The sequence below is a fragment of the Natrix helvetica genome, assembly GCF_964273705.1.
Source record: "Natrix helvetica genome assembly, chromosome: 5".
In the NCBI taxonomy this organism is placed as follows: domain Eukaryota; kingdom Metazoa; phylum Chordata; class Lepidosauria; order Squamata; family Natricidae; genus Natrix; species Natrix helvetica.
The window spans coordinates 5,077,613-5,103,771 of NC_138551.1; the positions used below are offsets into that span (position 1 = coordinate 5,077,613).

The 26,159-nt window shown below is 46.0% G+C and overlaps 1 protein-coding gene across 2 annotated transcripts in view; it reads left to right on the plus strand.

Annotated features, from left to right (window-relative positions):
• The window catches only part of CHRNG (cholinergic receptor nicotinic gamma subunit), a 51,311-nt gene that overhangs the window by 4,216 nt on the left and 20,936 nt on the right, over window positions 1-26,159 (plus strand). For both annotated transcript variants that reach the window (XM_081956084.1, XM_081956085.1), the window contains exons 2-6: window positions 11,884-12,023; window positions 14,749-14,793; window positions 16,161-16,270; window positions 19,470-19,625; window positions 20,981-21,072. In XM_081956084.1, the coding sequence (XP_081812210.1) occupies window positions 11,884-12,023; window positions 14,749-14,793; window positions 16,161-16,270; window positions 19,470-19,625; window positions 20,981-21,072 (543 nt within the window). The remainder of the gene's footprint in view (window positions 1-11,883; window positions 12,024-14,748; window positions 14,794-16,160; window positions 16,271-19,469; window positions 19,626-20,980; window positions 21,073-26,159) is intronic.

A 26,159-nucleotide genomic window follows, 5' to 3' on the forward strand; every position in this document is an offset into this window, starting at 1 on the left:
AGGAAGAGCCGCTGGTGACAAAGAGCCGGAGGGCCTTGTTCCAATGGGACTGCATCATGGCCTGGAACTGGCTGACCATCTCAGCCCAGTGAGCCTTCAGGCGCCAGTACCTGGCCTTGCACTCCCGCAGGTCTTCCCTCTGCTTGGAAAGCCTATGCTCCTAGTCCTCAGTTAGGTGCTTCCACTGAGCCTCCTTCTCGGTCAGATCCAATTTGAAGTGAGCTGCTTTGCCAACTCTTTCTCATGGTGGCTGCTCAGCTCCAGCAACTGCTTCCTGTTGGGAAGCCCGGATGGGCAGGCAGGGAGGGGCTGGGAGGGAGGGAGGAATAGAGGGTGGCGAGGCTCCCTTTGAGTGGCATTGAGTTGGCCATGCCCACCCAGTCACATGACCACCTAGACACATCCACTCAGCCGGTCATTAGGCAGATCATATTAGTGGTCGGCAGGATGTAAAATGATGAATTTAATGGTCCCTAAGGTCCGAAAGGTTGGGGACTCCTATTTTAGAGCAGTGTTTCTTCACCTGGGCCATTTTAAGAGGTGTGGATTTCAACTCCCAGAATTTCCTGTGTGATTTCTGGGAGTTGAAGTCCACACCTCTTAAAGTCAGCCCAGGTTAAGAAACACTGTTTTTACAGTATTAGCTGTCCCTTTCAGTAGTGTGCCACCTACCAATACAAACACGTTTCCTCTACCTTTTAATTATTAAACACTAATAAACACTTCCAGGAGTATTCAGGACTGAACTGTGTGCCAACTTCCTTCACGCCTTTGAGGAAGAACCACCAACAAGCACTCCAAAATGAAATCAATTAATTATCGTGTCATCTAGATTGCTCAGAATCATATCCCATGGTACTCTATCAAATGCTTTCCTGTAATGAAGATATAGTACGCCTACTGCATTCCCACATTCTTTTAAGTAATTTATAATTGATATTTAAAATTATGAATTTAGTGGTCCCTGAGGTCCGAAAGATTGGGGACCCCTGCCATAGACAGCCATTGGTCGGTTTAATGCCCATGACATTCGTCAACCACAAAAGAGATCTTAAAGTTCGGTGGATCATGTCACCCATCCACTGTACAATACAATAGCAGAGTTGGAAGGGACCTTGGAGGTCTTCTAGTCCAACCCCCTGCCTAGGCAGGAAACCCTACACCACTTCAGACAAATGGTTATCCAACCTCTTCTTAAAGACTTCCAGTGTTGGGGCATTCACAACTTCTGGAGGCAATTTCTGTTCCACTGATTAATTGTTCTAACTGTCAGGAAATTTCTCCTCAGTTCTAAGTTGCTTCTCTCCTTGATTAGTTTCCACCCATTGCTTCTTGTTCTACCCTCAGGTGCTTTGGAGAATAGTTTGACTCCCTCTTCTTTGGGGCAACCTCTGAGATATTGGAACAATGCTATCATGTCTCCCCTAGTCCTTCTTTCTCTTAAGATAAACATACCCAGTTCCTGCAACCGTTCTTCATATGTACACAAATCATAAGTTGCAATCATGATGAGCAGGCTCCATTACAGTTGTTAAGTCAAGGACAATATTGGCTTGGCTACCGAAGGAATTTATTTTCTTGTTTTGCGAAAGAGGCGAAAGATACTAAAGCTCAATCAATGAATCGGATTCACAGCAAAGCCACCAAGAATCTAAGTTTAAAGCTAACCAGTCTGTGCAAGTCCCAAAGGTTCTTTTTTTCCACAGGCAATTGGACTTTATTGTTTATTTTTTCTTGAAGACGTTTTGCTTCTCATCCAAGAAGCTTCTTCCGCTCTGACTGGATGGTGGGGAATGGAAGGATTTATACTCCTTGCAGACAGCTGGTTATTTGCATCCTTTTAAAGAGTTGCTGAGGCCACTGGAGGTTTATTTGTATCCTCAGGGTCACCTGAGTAGTTTTAATAGTTCCCGTAGTCTGCAATTTTTATTCAGGAAGCAACTGGACTTTCTTATTTTCTTCTTTGAAGATGTTTCGCTTCTCATTCACGAAGTTTATCAATCCTTCCATTCCCCACTATCTTGTCAGAGCTAAAGAGCTTTATGCTCAGGAAGCTGTCAATACCTCTGACCTCTGAACACAGCCATATTTGGCAAAAAATTAGATTTGAGTTCTCGGCACCTTGCAGATGTAATCTGAGAACCAAAGGTCGCTTTGGTTTAGCTCCCTGAAAACTGTACAAGAAAATTGAAAGACGTCACAGAGACTGTCAAATGAAGCATCCTTCTTTCTAAAGCATCTCGGTATCTTCTTTGTATCATGGCAACCAAAACTGGATGCAACTTCCCAAGCGTGGCCTTATCAAGGCCTTATAAAGTGGTATTAACACTTCACGTGATCTTGAATCTATCCCTCTGTTAATGCAGCCTAGAACTGAGTTGGCTTTTTTGGTGGCTGCTGCACATGGCCGACTCCTATTTAAATAGTTGTCCACTAGGACTCCAAGATCCAATACTGTACATTTTGGTGCACTGACACTGGAGGTTTTGGTGCTCCAAAACAGCATTTTTGATGCTCCGATTCTGGAGATTTTGATGCGCCCCCTGGAGGTTTTGGTGCTCCAAAACTGGAGGCTTTAAAGAAGAGATTGGAGAGCCATTTGTCTGAAATGGTTTAGGGTTTCCTGCCTGAGCAGGGGGTTGGACTAGAAGATCTCCAGGGTCCCTTTCAACTCTGTTATTCTGTTATTTTGTTAAGATTTCCCACTCCCAGCTACTACTATTGAGCCAGGCACCACCTGTGCATTTGCTTTTTCATCTGATATTTTAACCAAGATTTAACATTTCATTAGCAATTTATCGTCTTTGGATGCAATTCCTCCAGCTCTGGAGTTTCAAAATCATTCTTTAAAAAGTTTTTTTTTTAAAAAATATCTTATATATAATATATTAGCCTATTTTTGTAAGCCTGGCATTTCAATCACATCTCTTTATTTCGTTTCTCCTCATCTCCCTACGGAATTCATGCACGTCCCTGTCAGAGAGAACGAACCAACAGCTCTGCGGTTGTTGTTTTTAACTTTTGTCACCTGTTGGCATCCCATCAGCATCTTTGCTGAACAGATGGGATTCCTTTCTCTATTCTGAACATATCTAAAGAGCGAAAGAATACAAGAAAGCCTTGTCTTTTCCCTGGCAATATTGTTGGCTTGTTTTGAAGCCTTTTTGACGCCGTCTCTATCACAGCGTTGTCATTTCTTGTCCTTAGGAAGCTGTTTTACTACCAGTTCAGGGACTGTTGTGGCCTGCCAGCTGTCAGACTCAGATGATGATGAGGTTGAGGGAAAACTTGGGCCAGTCCTGGAGTTTGGGGAAGGCTCTGATGGATGCTCTGCGTCGGAAGCAGAGAGAGAGAGACAGGGACGTCCGGCATTTCCCAGCTGCCTTCGGAGTTGGAGATAAGTGGGAAGGAAGAACAGCTGGGGCCTATTCCAGATGTGTGTGTGGGCAGAGCTGTTAGGAGAGGAGAACAACTGAGGACAAGGAGCCGACTCGGGAAGAAAGGCACACGCGGATGCTGAATGGCCCCTCCCTGGCTGGGGAATAAATAGAAGGAAAGGGGAGTGGTGGTCGTAGGAGACAACAGTTTGTATTTCTGAAGATTTTGCTCATTGTGTTTCGTGCCACAAAGACTGCTTGCCAGAACTTAATTTGCAGCCTTTCGCAATTATCACAAGGAACTGATAAGATCTGTTACTGCAGTTAACCCTTTGAAGGACTCTTGCCTGGACTTTTTGGTGTGAGAATGCCATTAATTCACAGTAGCTAAATAAAGAGGTGTTTTTCAGGACAAGGAGTCTGTTTATTGGTTTTGCTAAGGCTGGGTCAGAACAGAGGCATCTAGAGAGAGGGAAGAAGTTGTGGGAAGAAATATCTATCTGGTTCCATTCCAAGCCGGGAGAAAGGCACTGGAGATAAAATGGAGGCTGGAAGCTGATTCGAAAGAGGGTTCATTTATTGATGAAGCAGAACCAATAGGCTCTGGGCAGCTGACTACAAGGAGTTGAGAGTGAAGGTTTTTTTTTACCTTCTCTTGGGCTTTGCACTTGAGCTTCCTGTTCCTGTACGAGAACATGTACTCTATTGGCTGTTGTAGGGGTTATGTAGAGGTCATTGCTGGCTCTGCAGGTTGTCTGAGCTAAGTTTGGTTGAAGTTTGAACTGCTGGGGGTGGGGCAATGAGATGACGCAATGAAGGAGCGTTGGGTAATTCCTATTGTGGCTGAGGGCTAATGCTAGCTTTGTTGGATCTTGGATCCAACGTATTTGCTTATGAATAGAGCTAGCTATCTTTTTACCTCTTAAGTGCTGACATCTGCTGAGGGCTATTTAGAAAAATGGGAGCATGTTTCTCCATTTATCATCCAGGGAAGTATAATATCCTGCCTTTTTAATTGTTGTTGCTGTTGTTAGCTGCCAAGTCATGTCCGAGCCATCACGACCCCATGGACAATGTTCCTCCAGGCCTTCCTGTCCTCTACCATCCTTTGGAGTCCATTCAAGCTCATGCCGACTGCTTTGGTGACTCCATTCAGCCACCTCATTCTCTGTCGTCACCTTCTTCTTTTGCCTTTCATCGTTCCCGGCTCTTCTCCAGGGAGTCCTTCCTTCTCCTGAGGTGGCCAAAGGACTTGAGTTTCCTCTTCAGGATCTGGCCTTCTAAAGAGCAGCCAGGGTGGATCTCCTCTAGGACTGACCGGTTGGATGGCCTTGCAGTCCAAGGGACTCAATGCAGAAGTCTTCTCCAGCACCAGAGTTCAAAGGCCTCCATTCTTTGGCGCTCAGCCTTCCTTATGGTCCAACCTTCACAGCCATCCATTGCAACTGGGAAAACCGTAGCCTTGGCTATGCACCCTTTCGTTGGCAGGGTGATGTCTCTGCTTTTTAGTCGGCTGCCTAGATTTACCATTGCTTTCCTCCCTAGGAGCAAGTGTCTCTTAATTTCTTGGCTGCAGTCCCCATCTGCGGTGTTCTTGGAACTCTTTTTAATATTTCTCAAAATATTTCCTTCTTCTAAGAGAGAGGTGGGTGTTCATATTCTCCAAGGTCAAAAAAAAGTTAAGATGGCAGTTACAGCAACACAATTAAAGCCTCCCCCCCCCTCCGTCTTTTAAAATATGTTGATTTTTTTAACCCTCCCCCTGTGTGCATCTCTGCATCTCTTCTGTGCATCGTTTCACATTCTCTATTGATGTTTTTGAGGTTTCTTGATAAATATCTCCCAGGATTTGTTTTCTTTTTTTTAATAACCTCTGGCAGCATTCACACAGCATATTTAATCTGATTATTGATCAACTCAGGTTTGAATACACTCTCTCAATTCCCCTGCGACGCTTAAACCCAGAGAAGCAAAAAAAAAAAAAAAAAAAACAACCACAAAAACAAAAACAAAAAAACCAAAGTTAAAACTAACCAAGTTTAACCTCTTTGGGGATGCAGTCGGTACAATTCGGTAGGGGTTAAACGATGCTGTGTGAACCAGCCAGCCTTTCAGGAGCAATTCTTGGATTTTGCAAGATTTATTGGATCTGCAATTTTTAATCTCGGCTTCGCCCCTCATTTCTCGTACGATTTTAACTCTTTGGGGAAGTTGGACAAAAGCGAAAGGAAGGGGATTCTTGTCGACCATTTTGGGTGATTCCTAAAGATACCCTTAAAGAGGAGCTAAAGACGAAGGTTTTCTAAGTAATTCTCGATTTACGACCACAACCGAGCCCAATATTTTTGTTACTAAGTGAGACACGTGTTAGGTGTGTTTTGACTCATTTTATAACCTTTCTTGCTACAGTTTCTGTAAACCACTCAGAGAGGGTTGTAAAGCACAGTGAAGCAGTATGTAAGTACTATTGCCCTTCCTTCCTTCTTTCTTTCTTTCTTTCTTTCCTTCCTTCCTTCCTTCCTTCCTTCCTTCCTTCCTTCCTTCCTTCCTCCCTCACTCCCTCCCTTCCTTCCTCCCTTCCATGGTGCACAGTGGTTAGAATGCAGTGTTGTCTGCTAACTCTGCCGACTGCCAGCAGTTCGATCCTGACCAGCTCAAGGTTGACTCAGCCTTCCCCCCTTCACAAGTTGGTAAAATGAGGACCCTGATTGTCGGGGGCAAAAGGCTGACTCTGTAAACCGCTTAGAGAGGGCTGAAAAGCCCAGTGAAGTGGGATATAAGTCTAAGTGCTATTGCTAATATCATGCACCTCCCTCCTATCTTAACACTTGGTCAGGCTAACTTGATTGTTCATTGTTTGAGGATAGGACTTCTTTCCGATGGTTTCCAGCTGAACTTTGAATCCTGACTGACATGAGCCAATGAACCGCTTGGAATCCAAAACGTGATCAGCCTAAATTTACACCCGATTTCCTTTTAGAGGCCGAAATCTGCAGATAGTCCTTGATTTACGACAACATTTGAACCCAAAATTTATGGGGCTAAATGAGACATTTGTTAAGTGAGCTTGGCCCCACTTTTCTTGCATGTCTGGTAAGTGTCAGGGGTCCAAATAGCATCCAAAAGTAAATCAGAGTCCGAGGCAAAGGATTGCTCAAAGTTCCAATTTATGAAGAGAGCCATGTTGGCACATCTGGGAAAACCCGAATCTGAAAGCTTCCTGGTTTTCCCCACCCAGTTGAAAGTTCAAGATCTTGCCCCTCCCCACACCCACAATCCCATCCCATGGTCCAATCTCCAATTGCCATGCTGGCAGCTTCCACCCATCCAATTCCGGTCAGGTGCAGAGGTGCAAAGACCAAGAATGACCTTAGCTTTATAGAAAGAATGTTGTTATGGCTACGTATCATCTAACTCCGTACAATCCCCTCTCCCATTTTCCCACCATAGAAAATGTATAGCAGAATATTAGAAAGTGTGGCAGGCCAACGATCCAAAAGAAAAGATGGCTGCAGGCCTGACACTAAGTGAATCATTGCAGTGATTAAGTTAGTCACCAAGCATCTGAATTTTGATCAGGTGAACACAGAGAATGCTGCAATGGTCATCAATTCGAAACACGGTACTAAGTCACATTTTTTTTCAGCACCATTGTAACTTTAAACGGGTCATTAAACGAGCGGTTGTAAGCCAAGGACCATCTGTAGAATTCTTTATTCCTTATAAATTTTTTAATAGAATTCTTTATTGGCCAAGTGTGGTCAGACACACAAAGAATTTGTCTGGTGCATAAGCTCTCAGTGTACATAAAGAAAAATAAAATACATTCATCAAGAATCAAAAGATACAACGCTTACTGATAGTCATAGGTTACTAATAAGCTATCAAATCATACTAGAAAACAAATAAAAGCAATATAAATTGTAAAGATACAAGCAACATGGTCATTGTCATAAGTGGAGAGAGAGAGATACTAGGAAGGAAGGGAAGAATAATAGTAATACAGTCTTAGTAAATTATTTGACAGTGTTGTGGGAATTAGTTGTTTAGCAGAGTGAGGCATGGGGGAAAACTGTTTCTAATAGAATATAATTCTTTATTGGCCAAGTGTGATTGGACACACAAGGAATTTGTCTTTGGTGCCCGTGCTCTCCGTGTACATAAGGAGAATAAAAATACATTAATCAAGAATCAAAAGATACAACGCTTACTGATAGTCATAGGTTACTAATAAGCTATCAAATCATACTAGAAAACAAATAAAAGCAATATAAATTGAAAGATACAAGCAACATGGTTATTGTCATAAGTGGAGAGAGAGAGATACTAGGAAGGAAGGGAAGAATAATAGTAATACAGTCTTAGTAAATTATTTGACAGTGTTGTGGGAATTAGTTGTTTAGCAGAGTGATGGCATGGGGGGAAAATTGTCCTTGTGTCTAGTTGTTCTGGTGTGCAGCGCCCTATAGCAATGGGGGGCATTCAACTTGCCCCCGTGGAGCGGGTGCGCAATTTGGGCATCCTCCTGGATGCCCGGCTGTCCATGGATGACCATGTGACAGCCGTGGCAAGGGGGGCGTTCCACCAGGTTCGCCTGGTGTGCCAATTGCGCCCCCTACTGGACCGGGACGCCTTACGCACAGTCACTCATGCGCTGGTGACGTCTCGCTTGGACTACTGTAACGCTCTCTACATGGGGCTTCCCTTGAAATGCACCCGGAGGCTACAGTTGGTCCAGAACGCAGCCGCGCGGGTAATTATGGGGAGTACTAGGTACTCCCATGTGACACCGTTCCTGCACGAGCTGCACTGGCTTCCTGTGGTCTATCGGGTGCGTTTCAAGGTTTTGATAACAATCTTTAAAGCGCTCCATGGCTCAGGACCTAGTTACTTGCGGGATCGTATTCTGCCCCATACATCCCTGCGACCAATCCGCTCGCACAGAGAGGGCCTCCTCCAGGTGCCGTCCACCAGACAGTGTCGAGGGGCGGCGCCTAGGAGTAGAGCCTTCTCTGTGGCGGGCCCAGCCCTGCGGAATGACCTCCCTCCGGATATTAGGAATACCTCTGACCTCCGCTCCTTTCGTGTAAAGCTCAAGACCCACCTTTTTCAAGTTGCCGGCCTGGCTCAACTTTGATCCAACTATATCGCTCCTGACGGGTTTTTTATTTGGGGTATTTTAATTGCATTCAATTTATTTAGGGGTTTTAAACATTGTGTTTTTACTTGTTTTTATCTATCAGTTCACCTCCTCCTTGTATATGTCGTGTATATGTCTTGGTATATGTTTTGTTATATGTATGTCGATATATTTATTTCCTATGTTTTTTGTATGCCGCCCCGAGTCCTTCGGGAGAGGGTGCGGCTAAGAAATAAATATTTATTATTATTATTATTATTATTATTATTATTATTATTATTATTATTATTATTATTATTATTATTATTATTATTATTATTATTATTATTATTAATGTTTTAAGGGTAGACGTTGAAACAATTTATGTCCAGGATGTGAGGGGTCTGTAGATATTTTCACAGCTTTTTCACTATATTGTGCTGGCTGGGGAATTCTGGGAGTTGAAGTCCACCATCATCTTAGAAGGTGCCAAAATTGAGAAACGCTGCCTTAACACGACCCCAGTCAGAGAGAGAGAATGCCAAAGCGTGGGTGATAAAACCCAGGATGGCATTCGCCCACATCAAAATTCGGACTCCCACGCACCCAGGTCAAGCAGTGGCAATTATCCTAATGCAGGTTAATCTGTCAAAGTTTCTCCCCAGGCTGAGCCCTTAGCATCTATTGGGTGGTTTGCTGTTCTCTAATAATTTGATAATGGAAAGGATTTTTTTTTGAAAAAAGTCATTAGCCAGGCAACGAACTGTGCACCAGATAAGGAGGGATTCCAGCCACTAACTGGAGCACTGTTTATTATTAATCAATTTGGACCGAAAACAAAACGGCCGCTTCCCTAATTAAATGCTCATTTTAGACCTGAAATGGCCCAGAAGTTAATCTGTTGTTGCGTTTATATTTTAATGCAGACCAAACACGATCAAACAAAATGCGACAGAGAGATAGCGGGTGATGCAGAGGAGGGTTTTTTTTTCCATTAAAAAAAACACACACCTTTTCGCATATTTAAGATAGCGTATGTGATAGGATGAGGGATACGGTGGCTAGGATGCTGAGCTTTTCGATCAGAAAAGTCAGCAGTTCGGCAGTTCGAATCCCTAGCGCCATGTAATGGAGTGAGCTCCTGTGACTTGTCCCAGCTTCTGCCAACCTAGCAGTTCGAAAGCACGTAAAAATGCAAGTAGAAAAATAGGAACCACTTTTGGTGGGAAGGGAACAGCGTTCCGTGCGCCTTCGGCATTGAGTCATGCCAGCCACATGACCACAGAGACGTCTTCGGACAGCGCTGGCTCTTTAGCTTTGAAATGGAGATGAGCATTGCCCCTGTCAGCCTCTGCTTTGCTGCTTGCTTCGGCTGCCATTGAAACAGGGAGGGGGGTGATATGGTATTTGGGAGGGGAAGTTCTCAGTGCAGGAGTGAATGAAGAAGGGAGTGTTTTTCTCACCATCCACTGCGCATGTGGCAGATAGTGGATTTGCCGCCAAGGCCAACTGTCCGGCATACCAACCTGATGATGGGTTTTGAAGCTGCAGCTCACATGACACCTGTGGAGTGTGCGGATTGGACTGGGGGATGGGGTTACTAGGGGGAGGGAGCTGAGTCACATATTGATATCTATGATTACGCGCGCTTTTGCCTCAGATCTTGCTTTGCCTAGCTGCTATCTACTCATAACCAGTAAAAGTACTCTTAATTCTGAAAAATGGAGTTGAGTGGTTTCTTTCTTGGTTACTGATGGAGGCTGCCCTGACATTAAGCAAGATCTCAGTTTCGCATTCAACCCGGAGTTAACACCTAGAGTTAGGAACAACTAGCACAAATGTGCGAGGGGAACCGTTACCTTTACCTATGTGATAGACAGATCTGGTAAAGACCTTGCAAAAATGCATTCACGTCAGATTACACAAAATTGGGAAGGGGCAGCAGATGTTGGCAGATGGCTTTTCTGAGAGGTTCAGAAGACCATTTTCCTAAAATGCATCAGGAGTAGTTTAATTGTGGGCTGTGTTCAGACATTATCTTAAACCCAGATTAGTCAAAGACCTGACTGGGACATTTGTTCAACTTGCTAAGCTTGGTTAACTAGCCTTATTATTAAGGTTGGTTTTTTTGGGGGGGGGAGGGGCTTCATATGTTCTGCCAACTTAGATTGGTTGGTTGGTTGGTTGATGGTCTGGTGAATTAGGGGTTAATCTAGTAACCAAGTTAAGTGTTGTTAGAAGAAATGTCCTTCTGGGTTCGGCTCCAAGTGGGGGAAAAGACACTGGAGACATGAAGGCTGCTTGGAAAGACGGTTTTAATGGTGGACAGGACCACATGGCTTGAGTCCTGAACAGAAAAGGTGATCACATGCTTCAATGTTGGTGGAGAAGAAGAGAAGGGAAGAGAAAAGAGTGAAGAGGGCTTGCAGGGCTTTTTATAATCTGTTCGGCCCCACCTATCTGTTTCCTGTTCCTGTGTAAGAAATGTATTCTGATTGGCTGTCAGACTCCCATGGTCCCATGCAAGGGCAACCCTCTAGGCTGAGTTTTGAATCCAGGTTTGGTTGAGTTCTCAGATGCCATGTGGTCAGTTGAGTAAAAGGCAATATTATCCTGCCTTAATCCCATCACTCTGGAGCTGAAGAGGAGAACTCTTTATTATGTAAAGTGGACTAGCTTGGCCTTCTTAATGGCCCATTGACAAAGTGGGGATGGGCCGGAAGCTGCAGGAATTTACTTTGTGTTTAAAATGTGTTTCTCCCTTTTTTCACATCCAGGGAAATATTCTGTCTTTTCAATATTTCCTAGGATATTTCATTTTTCTGGGAGAGGACTGGGTGATAACTTCCAACAGTGTCTATGAAGATTCTCAGTCATCCAGGTCACGGTTGTCCCAAAGGTGCTTTTTTTTTTCAGGAAGCAACTGGACTTTCTGTTTTTTGTTTGAAGACGTTTCGCTTCTCCTCCAAGAAGCTTCTTCAGCTCTGACTGGATGGTGGGGAATGGAAGGATTGACACTCCTTTGCAGACAGCTGGTCATTTGCGTCCTTTTAGAGAGTCGTTGAGGCCACTTGGAGGTTGATCTGTGTCCTCAGGGTCACCTGAGTGGTGCAAATGGGTGTAGAGCCTTCTTGGAACTGCTGAAAGGACCGTGTTGTAAATTGGAGATAGAGGATGTCAAACCAGCGGTCTTCTTTGTCCGAAATGTAGACTTTGCTGTCTTCAAAAGAGCAGACTTCGCCTTTTAAATGCAGCTGGACTGTTGACTCTGGTCCTGATGGGTTCTCCTATGTTGTGCCATGCATCTGTCAAGTGGTTGTTTTGTTTCCCCAATGTACAGATCTGCACATGTCTCACTGCATTGCATTGCACTTTCTTCCTTTCCAGTCGTCCTGAGCCGGAATCAGGAGGAACAGCTTTTCAACGATCTGATGGTCGATTATAACCGGAATTTTCGCCCCGCTTTAGACAAGGAGGACATTGTAGATGTTTCTCTCAAGATGACCCTCACCAACTTAATCTCTCTGGTAAGGAACGGGGTTGTCATTCTTGGGGAACTTTCAGGATGTGTTATGCTCCCGTCGGAGTCTGAATCCGAGGGAGGAAGTCCGTTGGCTGTGGAGGAAACTGGGGAAGGGCAAGGTCAGGCTGGGCAGAGCAGGGGAGAGGTAGAACAAGGGAGAGGGGGTTCAGATGAAGACCAAGGCCCACCCCCCTCTTCATCCCAGGGAGCGCAGGGAAGAAGGGAGAACAGAACAATGTGGGTTGTGTGGCTTAAGAGGGAGGAAAGGGCCCCAATTCCGTTCACAAGGCACACCTGGGGATGGAGTTTAAAGGAGAGGCAAGTGGGAGGGACGGTTGTCTGGAACAAACCCTTGAGTTTAACTGCTTATCTGAGTCCCTGGTATTCTCCTAACTGGTTTGATTTACTGCTGTGCTACTTCACTTCTGGAACTCCTTATCTTGCTTGCCCTGCCGGATTAATTACCTTATCTTGCCTTGTTGGATTTATAGTTGGAAGTTTTCTTCTTACGACGTTTGAACTGGAGCATTTTCAGCCACAGGCTGTTACAGGTTTGTGGAAGAGTTGAAAGGGATGTTGGGAGCACCGTTGGTGTTAATAAAGGGACTCATACCGGTGCTCTGGCTGTGTTGCCTTTGTTTGCATGCCCCGGGTCATCGCAGGATGGACCAAGAATTTTCCATTCTTTTCCTTCTCAAAGTCTCCAGAAAGAGCCACTTGATGACCTTTGGACTTCAACTTGAGCCATGCTGGCTCAGGAATTCTGGGAGGTGAAGTCCACAGGCCATAAAAGGATCATCGTTCCCACCCACCCACTGGTCTAAGAGCTGGAAAACAAAGACACAGGATGTTTTATGTGGCTGGAGAATTTATACCTCCTGCACATCATTTGGAGGTCTTCTTCATCATGTCTTTCCTTGACGTTCTACACACTAATTGTTTTATTCATTGATGTCCCATCTTTATTATTTTTATAAATAACTAGCCGATAACCCGGTATTGCCCGGGTATTTATTTATAGGGGGGAAATGTCTGGACTGAATGTCATTTCTCATGTTGTATTTTCCCCCTTACCAGCGAGAGCCCCCTTGTGGAGTACTGTGAAGTAATTTACCATGGCAACTCCACTGCGCTGTACAGTAGAAGTCATTTTATGGCAGTACAGTAGAAGCCATTTGAAGGCACAACAGGCTGTATCTTAACAGAACACACACATCAAGGGTTTTAGGGGTGTCTTACCCCCAAAAGATGGCAAACTTATCCAACAATATTTCTACTGCTACTTTCCCCACAACAACAATCCTGTGAGGTGGATTGGGTTGCAAGAGCGAGAGCGGCCGATCCAAGGTCACCCAGCTGACTTTCATGCCAAAGCAGGGACTAGAACTCACAGTCTTCTGGTGATTGGCCCAAAGTCACCCAGCCGCCATGCTGGCTGGGGAATTCTGGGAATTGAAGTCCACAAGTCTTAAAGTTCTCAAGTTTGGACACCCCTGCTCTAGTGTTTTGTAAAATTCCATTGGTAAACCATCCGGTCCCGGGGCCTTCCCATTATTTTGTCTTTTAAGAGTTTCAGTTAGCTCCATCATTGTTATTTTATCTTCTAGTATAGTTCTAATATCGTTTGGTATCTGGGGGAGATTGGCATCCTGTAAGTATTGCTTGACTCCTCCCTCTTCTATATTCTCTTGTTCATACAACTTGGCATAATAGTCTTGTATGATTTTCTTCTTTTCAGCATTTCCATAGTGCATTTGTCCTTGTTCATCTTTTAGTTGTTGTATTTTCTTTACCTCTCTCTCTCTCCTTTCTCAGTTTATATGCCAACCACCTGCCTGGCTTATTTGCATTTTCAAAGTAATTCTGTTTAGCGCTTCTAATTTTTTGTGCCAATTCCTCCTTTCCCAGTAAATCCATTTTGTGTTTAATTATATCCATTTTTATTTTAATATTTCTTTTGTGGAGATTTCTGTAGCTCTTTTTCCAGTGTCATATAGTCTTTTTCTAAATCTTTACATGTTTCTCTTTTCTTTAAGTTTCTCATTCTTGTATAGTCTATTATCAGACCTCTAGAAAAGGCCTTCATTGTGTCCCAAAGATTCTGCAGGGATGTACATTCTTTTTTATTTTCTTTAAAGAAGAACGCCAAGTCTTTTTTTCCATTTTCTGTACAAAATCTTTCTCTTTCAATATCGTATTGTTTAATGTCCATCTAGATCTTGTTCTTTGACCTCTCCATTTAATTATAATTGGGTTATGGTTCGCCCAAGTACTTATTTCAATTTCCACTTCTTGTACATTACCAAATAAATCCATCGAGGCCCAAATCATATCGATTCTAGAGAGTGATAAGTGTCTGTTTGAATAGAAAGTATATTGCTTTTTTTGTAGGATTTCTTTCTCTCCAGACATCTTTTAAGTTTATTTCATCCATCATCCTGAAGAAAGACTTTGGGAGTGTTTTTCTATTTGGTTTTATTGTTTTATGTCTTTTATAATCCATGTTCTGATTTGTAATGCCATTAAAATCTCCCATCATACAAATGTCAACATAATCTAAATCACAGATTTTCTTGTGGAGTTTTTTTTAAATAAAATTCATCTTGTTTTTCATTAGGTGCGTAACTAATGAGTCACTTTTTCTGAGAGCATCGTAACTTTGAGCCATCATTAAGCAAACGGTCATAAGTCAAGGATTACCTTTAATCCCATTTTTTGTGCTTTTCCAGAACGAGATTGATGAGGCTCTCACAACGAATGTGTGGGTAGAGATGGTAAGTAAAGACCCAGGACCATTATGTGTTTTTGTGGGAATATCTGTGACTCCTGTTAAACAGGCAGTTTAACTCAGTTGCTGTTGTGGCCCGGAGCTGGTGACAGACTTGGACAGTGAGGGGGCTGGGGAGGAAGATGGGCCAGTCCTGGAGTCTGGGGAAGGCTCGGACGAGGGCTCTGTGTCAGAGGCAGAGAGGGGGCCAGGGCCGTCTGACAGTTATCAGCTGCCTTCAGAGTCAGACATCAGTGAGGCAGAAGAACAGCTGGAGCCTGTTCCCAGTGTGCGCATGCGCAGAGTGGCCAGACGAAGGGAACAGCTAAAGAACAGGGGTCAACTTGAGAGTAAGGCCACAGGTGGACGATGAATGGCCCCTCCCAGAGGGAATAAAAGAGGAGCGAAAGGGGAGTGGAGTTTGCAGGAGACAATTAGTTCGCTTAATTGGTTTGTGAACAGCTTTTTCAGCTCTGATTGGATGGTGGGGAATGGAAGGATTGACACTCCTTGCAGACAGCTGGTCATTTGCATTATTTTAGAGAGTCGTTGAGGCCACTTGCAAGTTGACCTGTGTCCTTGGGGTCACCTGAGTGGTGCAAATGGGCGTGGAGCCTTCTTGGAACTGCTGAAAGGACTGTGTTGTAGACTGGAGATAGAGGATGTCATATCCCTCCTCTTCTGTTGAGAGAAGGCTGTTCAATTTCCATTCCCCACCATCCTATCAGAGCTGAAGAAGCTTCTTGCATGAGAAGCGAAATGTCTTCAAAGAAAGTCCAGTTGCCTCTTGAAAAAAGCATCTTTGGGACAATCATAATCTGGATGAGTGAGGATCTCCATAGACATCCCAGGATAATGTTGTAGGATCCAGGTGGAATCGGATACTGGGACCAAAGATTTATTCTTCCAAGCTTTTGGGTTCATGCTAGAACCCATCATCGGAGAACTTCTCTCTCTCCAGAATAGGGTTTCCTGCCTAAGCAGTGGGTTGGACTAGAAGACCTCCAAGGTCCCTTCCAACTGTTATTCTATTCTATTCCAATAGGTGCACTGGGCTTGTTCTACGCTTTGTATTTATGTTTCCTGGTTGTGTATAGCATTTAGTTGTTAATTAGGGCCTGTTGTTTAGTTGTTAATTTAGTTGTTAATTGTAGTTTCCTTATACCCCTGTGATCTCAACGCCTAAGGACCTGATAGACTGGTGGTAAATCAACACTCCTATTTGACTGACAAGGGGCCCGTTTCCCAGACTTCAATCATTTCTCTGGCTGTTTTGTCCCTGCTCAACCAACAATCATAATAGCTGTAGTAATAGTTCCTTTTCTTGTTGATATTTGCCAAGCCAAGATGAGTAATCAAGTTTGTTGTTGCCAGAAATGGACAGATCACCGTCTGCAGTGGGACCCAGAAGAGTATGGCAACATCAACTGTTTACGGATCCCTTCGAAGTTGATCTGGCTGCCAGATATAGTCCTGGAGAACAAGTCAGTAGTTTGCAAAAGTTGATTCTGCTTTCCATGTCCCTCGGATGGCAACCCTTTGTGTAATATATATCCTAATCTAGTTGGACCCTTCCATGGATCCATAGGGGATCAATCCCCCACTGGGTGAGTCATTCTGGGCATCCCGAGGGCATTTTTTTTAAAAAAGGGACCAAATCAGTGGTGGGATTCAAACCTTTTTACTACCAGTTCTGCAGGTGTGGCTTGGTGGGCGTGGCTTGGTGGGTGTGGCTTGGTGGGAGTGGCAGGGGAAGGATACTGCAAAATCCCCATTCCCTCCCGATCAGCTGGGAGTTGGGAGGCAGAGAATAGATGGGGGCGGAGCCAGTCAGTGGTGGTATTTATCGGTTCTCCGAACTACTCAAAATTTCTGCTACCGGTTCTCCAGAACTGCTCAGAACCTGTTGAATGCCCCCTCTGGACCAAGCAGTTTGAGGGACAGAGAGATGAAATAAGTCAGCAACAAGGATGATTAGGGGACTGGAGGCCAAAACATATGAAGAACGGTTGTAGGAACTGGGGATGTCTAGTTTAATAGAAAGAAGGACTAGGGGAGACATGATAGCAGTCTTCCAATATCTCAGGGGCTGCCACAAAGAAGAGGGAGTCAAACTATTCTCCAAGGCACCTGAGGGTAGAACAAGAAGCAATGGGTGGAAACTAATCAAGGAGAGAAGCAACCTAGAACTGAGGAGAAATTTCCTGACAGTTAGAACAATTAATCTGTGGAACAGAAATTGCCTCCAGGAGTTGTGAATGCCCCAACACTGGAAGTCTTTAAGAAGATGTTGGATAGCCATTTGTCTGGAACGGTATAGGGTTTCCTGCCTAGGCAGGGGGTTGGACTAGAAGACCTCCAAGGTCCCTTTCAACTTTTTTTTCTGTTGTTATTGTTTTTCCTGTTTTCTGTTCTGGTGCGATGGCCTAGAGGTGGAGCTCAATCTTAGACAGATATTTCTCTCTTTGAGCACAATGAGAACATATCTCCTGAACAAAGCTCTGCATTGGCAACAGGAAAGGCATCTGGCCAGTAAATACTCTGCTAGCTCCATTAAGTTGTTCGCTCCACCCCACTCCCAAGGGATTACAGGGTCCTTAAAAGAAGGTGACAGAGAGATGAAATGGAGAAACCTGGGTGTCCCTTCGGTGAGGCCAGCCGGACAGAAAATGGAAGCCCCCAAACCTTTCTGATCTCTAAAGGAGAAAAGAAAAGAGTCATCTGCAACACACACAATGAAAGGATTGCAACAATCGCGATGTAGGACAAACAGGCAGAAGACTTGCAGAAGGCATTCATGAACACCAACTAGCAGTCAGAAGGCATGGCAAACATCCTTTAATTTCACAACCCCGGACCAGGCCAAGTCCAAAAATGCCAGGGAATTTCTAGATGTCTGGCATTCTGACAGATCGGCCATCAACAGACACATAGACATTAACAACATCTACAGAAGAGGCAATCAACCAGCCCAAAAGAGAAAAAAGACTCCAGCATAGGGGTATCGAACTAGATTTCATTGAAAGCCGCATCAGGGTTGTGTTTGATCTCTCTTGTGGCCAGCTCGACATCATTCATGTTGGGGGGCACCTCTGGTGGCCAAGTGCTAAGTCACCCCCTCACTCTCATTATAATCTCCTTCCTTCCTTCCTTTTCTTCTTTTTCCTTCCCTCTTCTTTCTCCTTCCTTCCTTTTCTTCTTTTTCCTTCCCTCTTCATTCTCCTTTCTTCTTCCTTCCTTCCTTTTTCCTCCCCTCTTCTTTCTCCTTCCTTCCTTCTCTTCTTTTTCCTTCCCTCTTCATTCTCCTTTCTTCTTCCTTCCTTCCTTTTTCCTCCCCTCTTCTTTCTCCTTCCTTCCTTCTCTTCTTTTTCCTTCCCTCTTCATTCTCCTTTCTTCTTCCTTCCTTCCTTTTTCCTCCCCTCTTCTTTCTCCTTCCTTCCTTCTCTTCTTTTTCCTTCCCTCTTCCCTCTTCATTCTCCTTTCTTCTTCCTTCCTTCCTTTTTCCTCCCCTCTTCTTTCTCCTTCCTTCCTTCTCTTCTTTTTCCTTCCCTCTTCATTCTCCTTTCTTCTTCCTTCCTTTTTCCTCCCTTCTTCTTTCTCCTTCCTTCCTTCTTTTCTTTTTCCTTCCCTCTTCATTCTCCTTTCTTCTTCCTTCCCCTCTTTCCTGCTTCTTCCTTCCTTGCTCTCTTCCCATTTCCCCATCTTTTTCTTTGTCTTTCCTCTTTCCCTTTCTCCTTCCCTATCCTTTCTTGCATGCTCAAATGCAATTTTTAGTTTGTTTTGCTAGCCTTCTTCCAGAAAAAAAATGGCGCCTGGGAGGGCCATGAGCTCTGTTTTAGCTGGCAAACGCACCACAAGCTGGTCCTTTGCTATTTCTTGGGTGGCCCTACTAAGCACCCAATGGGCTACAACCTTGAGTTTGAGTTTCTCCACAGTAATCAGCATCCAGATCAGCATAGATTAACTCCAAGCTCAACTTCAGACCAACAATCAAGTAAAAGATACCCCAATTAAGAAGCTGCCCAAGAGCCATCAGCAAATAGCACTCCTTACTATCGGTAACACTGATGATGTTACCTAATTCGGTCACGAAACGTCTCCCAGAAAACAAGAAAAGCTCAGAGAGCACACCCCCCCCCCATTCAGGGGTGAAATAATACCAGTTCACCTGAACCAGTAGTAAAAATTGCTTTTAAAAAGTTTTTTAAAAAGTTCAGACGATCATGGGACACAGCTGATTGTCGGAATCTTTTAAAAAACTTTTTAAAAAGTATTTTTTTTTTACTACTGGTTCGGGGGAATAGGTAGTAAAAAAGATTTTAAAAGTAAAAAAAAAGGTTCTGATGGCACCTGTAAAGCGTGGCACAGCTTTACAACCTGTAAACTGATTGTCACAGCTGATTGGGTGCGAGATTGTGTGTGAGTCAGTTGTGTAGCTTTTGTGTTATTTTTGTGGGACTGTTTTTGAGCTCTCAGTGACTGTGAGGTTCCTGCTTGTTGCACCAAGATACTCCCACCCGGTCACATGACCACCAAGCCACGCCCACCCGGTCACATGACCACCAAGCCACGCCCACCCAGTCACATGACCACCAAGCCACACCCACCAAACCGGTAAGGAACATTTTTCGAATTTCACCACTGCTCTCATGTCTGATCTCTCTCCACCCTTCTTTCTTGCAGCATCGATGGGGTCTTTGATGTTGCCTTGTACGCCAACGCTTTGCTATCACCTAATGGGAGCATCACCTGGTTGCCCCCAGCTATTTATCGGAGCGTCTGCTCCATTTTCGTCACCTACTTCCCCTTCGATTGGCAAAATTGCTCCATGGTGTTCCAGTGAGTACTCCCTTTTGTGGTAGGGGGATAGGATGGGGAGGGAGGAAGGAGTAGGATGGGGAAGGGAAGACTCATCTGAGTTGCCTTCAAGGTCTTCTTGGTGGTGGCCTTGGGAGAAGGTCTACAGATTAAATAAAGCAGGGCCATTTGGTAGGACTTTCAAATCTGGTGTGACTTTCAGATCGTCCTTTTCAATCCGGCCATTGGCTGAGTGGGCCAGATCATAGAGAGGCGAGGAGGAGGAAGGGCTGGGGTAGGTGATGATGGGGTGGTGGAGAAGGAGGAGTTGGAGTTGGAGGAGGAGCTGGAGGATTTCGAAGAAGAGGAGGAGAGTTGGAGGAAGAGGAGGAGGAGTTGGGGGAAGAGTTGGAGGAGCTAGAGGAGAAGGAGCTGGAGGGGTTAGAGGAGGAGGAACTGGAGGAGTTAGAGGAGGAGTTGGAGGAAGAGAAGTTGGAGGAGTTAGAAGAGCTGGAGGAGGAGGAGTTGGATGAGAGGAGGAGAAGCTGGAGGAGGAGGAGAAGTTGAGGGAAGAGGGGAGGAGTTGGAGGCGGAGGAGCTGGAGGAGTTACAGGAGGAGTTAGAGGAGGAAGAGCTGGAGGGTTGGAGGAGTTAGAGGAGCTGGAGAAAGACTTGGAGGAAGAGGAAGAGGAGTTGGATGAGAGAGGAGGAGGAGCTGGAGGAGGAGGAGGAGTTGAGAGAAGAGGGGAGGAGTTGGAGGCGGAGGAGCTGGAGGAGTTACAAGAGGAGGAGTTAGAGGAGGAAGAGCTGGAGGGTTGGAGGAGTTAGAGGAGCTGGAGGAGGAGGAGGACTTGGAGGAAGAGGAGGAGGACTTGTATGAGTTAGAGGAGGAGGAGTTGGAGGAAGAGGGGAAGAGTTGGAGAAGGAGGAGCTGGAGGAGTTAGAGGAGGAGGAGCTGGAGAAGGAGGAGTTTGAGGAAGGGGTGGAGGAATTGGAGGAAGAGGAGGAGGAGTTAGAGGAGAAGGAACTGGAGGAAGAGGAGGAGTTTGAGGAGAAGGAGCTGGAGGAGTTAGAGGAGGAGGAGTTAGAGGAGGAGGAGCTGGAGAAGGAGGAGTTTGAGGAAGGGGTGGAGGAATTAGAAGGAGGAGGAGTTGATAGAGTTAGAGGAGGAGGAGCTGGCGGAGTTAGAGGAAGAGGAGTTGGAAGAAGAGGAGGAGTTGGAGCATGGGGGTGGAGTTGGAGGAGGTGGAGCTGGAGGAGGAGGAGCTGGAGGAAGAGAAGGAGGAGTTGGAGGAGTTAGAAGAGGAGGAGCTAGAGGAGGAGGAGGCGATTCCAACCTTCCTCCAGCATCACCAATGCCATGAATTGATCCTACTTGTGTGTCTTCTCCTTGCAAGATCTCAGACCTACAATGCCCTTGAAATCAACCTCCTGTTGACTGTCGAAGAGGGGAGAACAATTGAATGGGTCGTTACCGAAGATTTCACAGGTAAGCAGGTGGGAGGAAGGATTTCGCGATGCGACTCGGGTCTCGCTACATCTGGAATGTCATCCTAGCATTGGTACCATTGGGAAACCACCTGATGCCGCTTGTTGAAAGTCACTTTCCTCCTTGTTCCCTGCCTGCCTCGTGGTGTCATTCCAGGTTAGACTGCCCCTGAATATGGAGGTTCCAATAAGCTCTCACTGTTAGCCATTGATAAAACTGAGCTTAGTTCTTTTTAAGTGATGCTAAAGCAATTTTCCAGACGAAAGCTTCCAGAATGAGCATCAAATTCAAAGAGAGCTTGAATCTCTCTTTGGTCAGTTTCCATCTATTATTCCTTGTCTGGCCTTCAGGTGCCTTAGAAAATAGCCTGACCCCCTCCTCTCTGGGGCAGCCATAGGCTGACTTTGTAAACCACTTAGAGAGGGCTGTAAAGCACTGTGAAGCGGTATATAAGTCTAAGTGCTATTGCTATCAATATTGGAAGACTGCTCTCATGGCTCCCTTGGTCCTTCTCTTCACTAGACCAGCCATGTCTCTCTCTCTCTTTTTAATTATTTTTCCTTCCTCCCTCCCTCTCTCTCTCTCTCTCTCTCTCTCTCTCTCTGTCTCTTTCTTTCTTTATCTTTCTTGTGCTTTGTAAAATAGCTTGACTCCCTCCTCTCTGGGGCAGCCCCTCAAATATTGGAAGACTGCTCTCATGTCTCCCTTGGTCCTTCTCTTCACTAGACCAGCCATGCCCAGTTCCTGCAACCAGTTCTTCATATGTTTTAGAAAAGAAGGACTAGGGGAGACATGATCAGAGGTGAGATTCAGCAGGTTCTGACCAGTTCTGGAGAACCAATAGCGGAATTATTTTTAAAACATTTTTTTTATTTTTAAACAAACAAGTACAGACGAACATAAAACAAAACCGTCTTCCCGTTTCGTACAGTGTGTCGATTGGTTCCAAAACTTTTTTGCACATTCTCACCATAGTCTTCATTTACACTTTATATAGAATCTCGTATTATCAATCTGGTATATATGTATACAATTATTATCATTATTATACATTTATTTGACTACAATTATCATTACTTCATTTTATGTGAGATATTCTACATTTTAGGTAAATTTACAGTATATTATGACATTTCATTACATCATGCTAAATCCATCCAGTAATAATACAATCTTTATAAAATTCTTTGTCTAACCATTAATAAGATAAGTCCCATGTTTTATAAAATTATTTATCTTTGGTTACTAAACTTTTATGCATCTTCTCCATAGTCCTCACTTACAAATTATATAAAATCTCATATTATCAATTTAATATATATGTATACAGTATTATCATTATTAATCATTTATTTGACTATAACTATTATTACTTCATTTTATACAAAATATTCTAACTTTAAATAAATTCAAATTAATTTTTATTATAACACTTCATTACATCATCCTGTATCCATCCAATAGTAGTGCAATCTTTTATTTCTTGCCATTTGTGGTATTCGTATTCTGATTGCTTTTTTACTAAATCTTGTATGGATAGCGGAATTTTTGAGTAGTTTGGAGAACCGGTAAATACCACCTGTGGCTGGCCCCGCCCCCATCTATTCTTTGCCTCCCGGGTCCCAGCTGATCAGGAGGTGCTAAGTCCTCGACTTACGTCCTAGCAGCCGGCAACAGCCAAGCTGCGCCTGATTGGCTAAGACGCGGCTTGGCTAATCGCAGGCTGCCAGGGACACTCAAGATGGCGTCACTGGGAGCTCCACTCCCTTCAGGGAGGAGCTTCCACGGGCACCTCTTATTCTGCCTATGACTCCTCAGCAACTGAGGTGTTCTGGGCGGGTCCGGCACCAACCCGCCTACTTGAGCGACTACGCATGTGCAACCTATGCGCATACGTCCTCGCTAGGGGGGAAGGAGTGCTAAGTCCTCGACTTACGTTCTGGCAGCCGGCAACAGCCAAGCCACGCCTGATTGGCTAAGACGCGGCTTGGCTAATCGCGGGCTGCCAGGAACACTCCTATTGGCCGCCCTGCTTGACAGCTCCGTATAAATAGCTGTCAAGCAGAGAAGGTGCTGAATCTCACTCTTTAAATATTCTGCTGTCGCGGTTTGCAATAAACGCTGTTCAATTTACCTCAGCTGCCTCTCGCCTCATCCGTTCGTCGAGAATACTAAACTAGTGACAAAGGTGGGATTCTGACGGTCCACGCTGAACAGCCACCTAAGGACAAGGATCGAGAGATTCCTCCTTAGCCTGAAGAGAATGATTTTTTCCCCTCTCTCTTCTCTTCACCTCACGAACCGCACCATGTCTTCGATGCCTCCCTTTGCTCCGTTCGGAACTGCCAGCGAATCGTGGGCCAGGTTCCTGGAGCGGTTGGAATGTTTTTTGATTGCCAACAACAATCATAACTTGCTGTCCGACCTCAAGTGCAGCTTCTTTTTAAGCTGCTATGGGCCTGAGATGTTCAACTCAGCCAGGGCTCTTGCTGCACCCCTGCCTGTATATGAGCTGAACTGCGACACTTCGATCACAAAACTCAGGAACCACTATGCTCCTACACCATCACGGATCACCCGCCATTACACATTCTGGCAATGCGCTCAGAAGGAATCCGAGACTGTGAGCCAATTTCTTCAGTCTCTCCGGACGGCGGCAATCCAATGTGAATTCGTCGACCTCGACGACTCACTCATAGAAAAATTTGTCTGCGACGTTAAAGACCTCCGCCTGGCACTAGCAGAGATCACCTTGCAGCAGGTGGTGGAGGAGGCCAGAGCCGCGGAGCTGTCCAAGCAGTCCATGGCTGAAATGCACTGGAACCAGCGGCCTTCTCCAACCAACTTTGCCTGCCTCATAGACAAGTTCGTCCCCCTCGCCGAGCTGGAAGAAGACCAGGTGGACCAGTTGAGGGCACTACCCAGGCATCTGCCGCCTCAGCCGACCGGCCGTTCTGCCACCTCAGCCTGCCTGGGTTGCGGAGGCAACCATGCCTGCTCAGCGGTGGTTGATGAGGCCGCGGCGGCTCAGACCATCGTCACCCACCGTGGGGCTTTTCGTTGTCACCGCCTCCAATTCGGCGTTTCTGTTGCCCTGGGGATCTTCCAGAGCCTCATGGAGCAATTGCTCCATGGGCTCCCTGGCGTGGTTCCCTACTTCGATGATGTCCTGATCGCTGCAAACAGCCGCTCAGGTCTCATCGAAGTATTAAGGAAGGTCCTCGGGCGTTTCAGGGGCGCGGGATTAAAATTAAAGTGCAACAAATGCTCTTTTGCTGTGCCAAGGGTGGAGTTCCTGGGTTTCTTGATTGATGCCCAGGGCATCCACCCTACCCCCTCAAAAGTAGCTGCCATCAGGGATGCCCCTATGCCCGCCTCTAAGGCAGAGCTACAGGTGTTCATGGGCCTTTTAAACCTTTACGCGCCATTTCTGTCGCACAAGGCCTCATTTATCGAGCCGCTGCATCGGTTGCTCAACTGATCCGCAGCCTGGCGCTGGGGCAGCCGTGAAGCGCATGCGTTCGTGGCTGTCAAAGCCATGCTTACGTCATGGCTAGTTATCACTCCCCTGTCATGGTCAGATCACTCATCTCTCCGGCTGGACTTCCCTGGCGCTACCCCCCACCACGAGGAGGCGGAGCCAGACTGTCCAAGTTGGTACCGCCCCAAGAGCCTGATGGAACCGGATAGGTTCCAGACGGAGCTTGGGCCATTCCCTGTAGCCCTGACCCGCTCTCGGTCGGAGGACCTAGTGGCCGCCTGGAATAGGGCGGCCGCTGGGGCCTTGGACCGGGTTGCGCCTTTGCGGCCTCTCCTGCGGCGACGACCCACCCGGGCTCCTTGCTTTACCGAGGACCTGAGGGTGATGAAGCGCCAGAGGAGACGCCTAGAGAGCAGGTGGAGGTCCTCACGCTCCGAATCTGATCGAACACAGGTAAGAGCCTATTCTAGGACCTACCTTGTGGCATTAAGAGCGGCCAAATGTAGACATTGTGCCGCTCTTATTGCGTCCGCCGATAACCGCCCTGCCGCCCTGTTTCGGGTAACCCGCTCCCTCTTGTCACAGAGGACGCGGGAAGCCCCCTTGCAGGGCAGAGCAGAGGAGTTTGGGGAATATCTGCAGGACAAAGTCGCTCAGATCCGGAGCGGATGGGCCCCCCTCAGTGGTCCAGGAGAGCCATCAACAGTGAATCTTGTGAGACCATTCTGGGAGGAGTTTGATTCTGTTGCCCCCGAGGATTTGGACAGGTTGCGTGGACGTCTGCGACCCACCACATGTTTAATGGACCCGTGTCCTTCCTGGCTGGTACTGGCATCCTGGGAAGTGACACGAGGCTGGCTCCTGGGCCTGGTGAACGCCTCGTTGGGTGAGGGGTCCTTACCTGCCGACTTGAAAGAGGCGGTGGTGAGGCCCTTACTCAAGAGGCCTTCCCTCGACCCGTTGGAGCTAGCTAATTATCGTCCAGTCTCCAACCTTCCCTTTTTAGCGAAGGTTGTAGAGAATGTGGTGGCACAGCAGTTTCCGCGACACCTTGAGGAATCCGAATATCTAGACCCACGCCAGTCCGGTTTCCGACCCGGGCACAGCACGGAGACGGCCTTGGTCGCCTTGGTGGATGATCTCTGGAGGGCCAGAGATAGGGGCTGTTCCTCTATCCTGGTCCTATTAGATCTGTCAGCGGCTTTTGATACCATCGACCATGGTATCCTATTGCTCCGGCTGGAGGGGATGGGAGTTGGAGGCACTGTTTTGCGGTGGTTCGGCTCCTACCTCTCCGACCGGACGCAATGTGTGTTGGCAGGGGGGCAGAGGTCGACCCTGAGGCCACTCACTTGTGGGGTGCCACAGGGGTCAGTCCTCTCGCCCCTTCTGTTCAACGCATATGTGAAGCCCCTGGGGGAGATCATCCGCGGTTTTGGGGTTGAGTATCATCTGTACGCTGATGATACTCAGCTGTACATTTCCACCCCAAACCACCCCAACGAGGCTGTCGAAATGATGTCCCAGTGTTTGGAAGCCGTCGGGGTCTGGATGGGGGACAACAGACTCAAGCTCAACCCCTCCAAGACTGAGTGGCTGTGGCTAC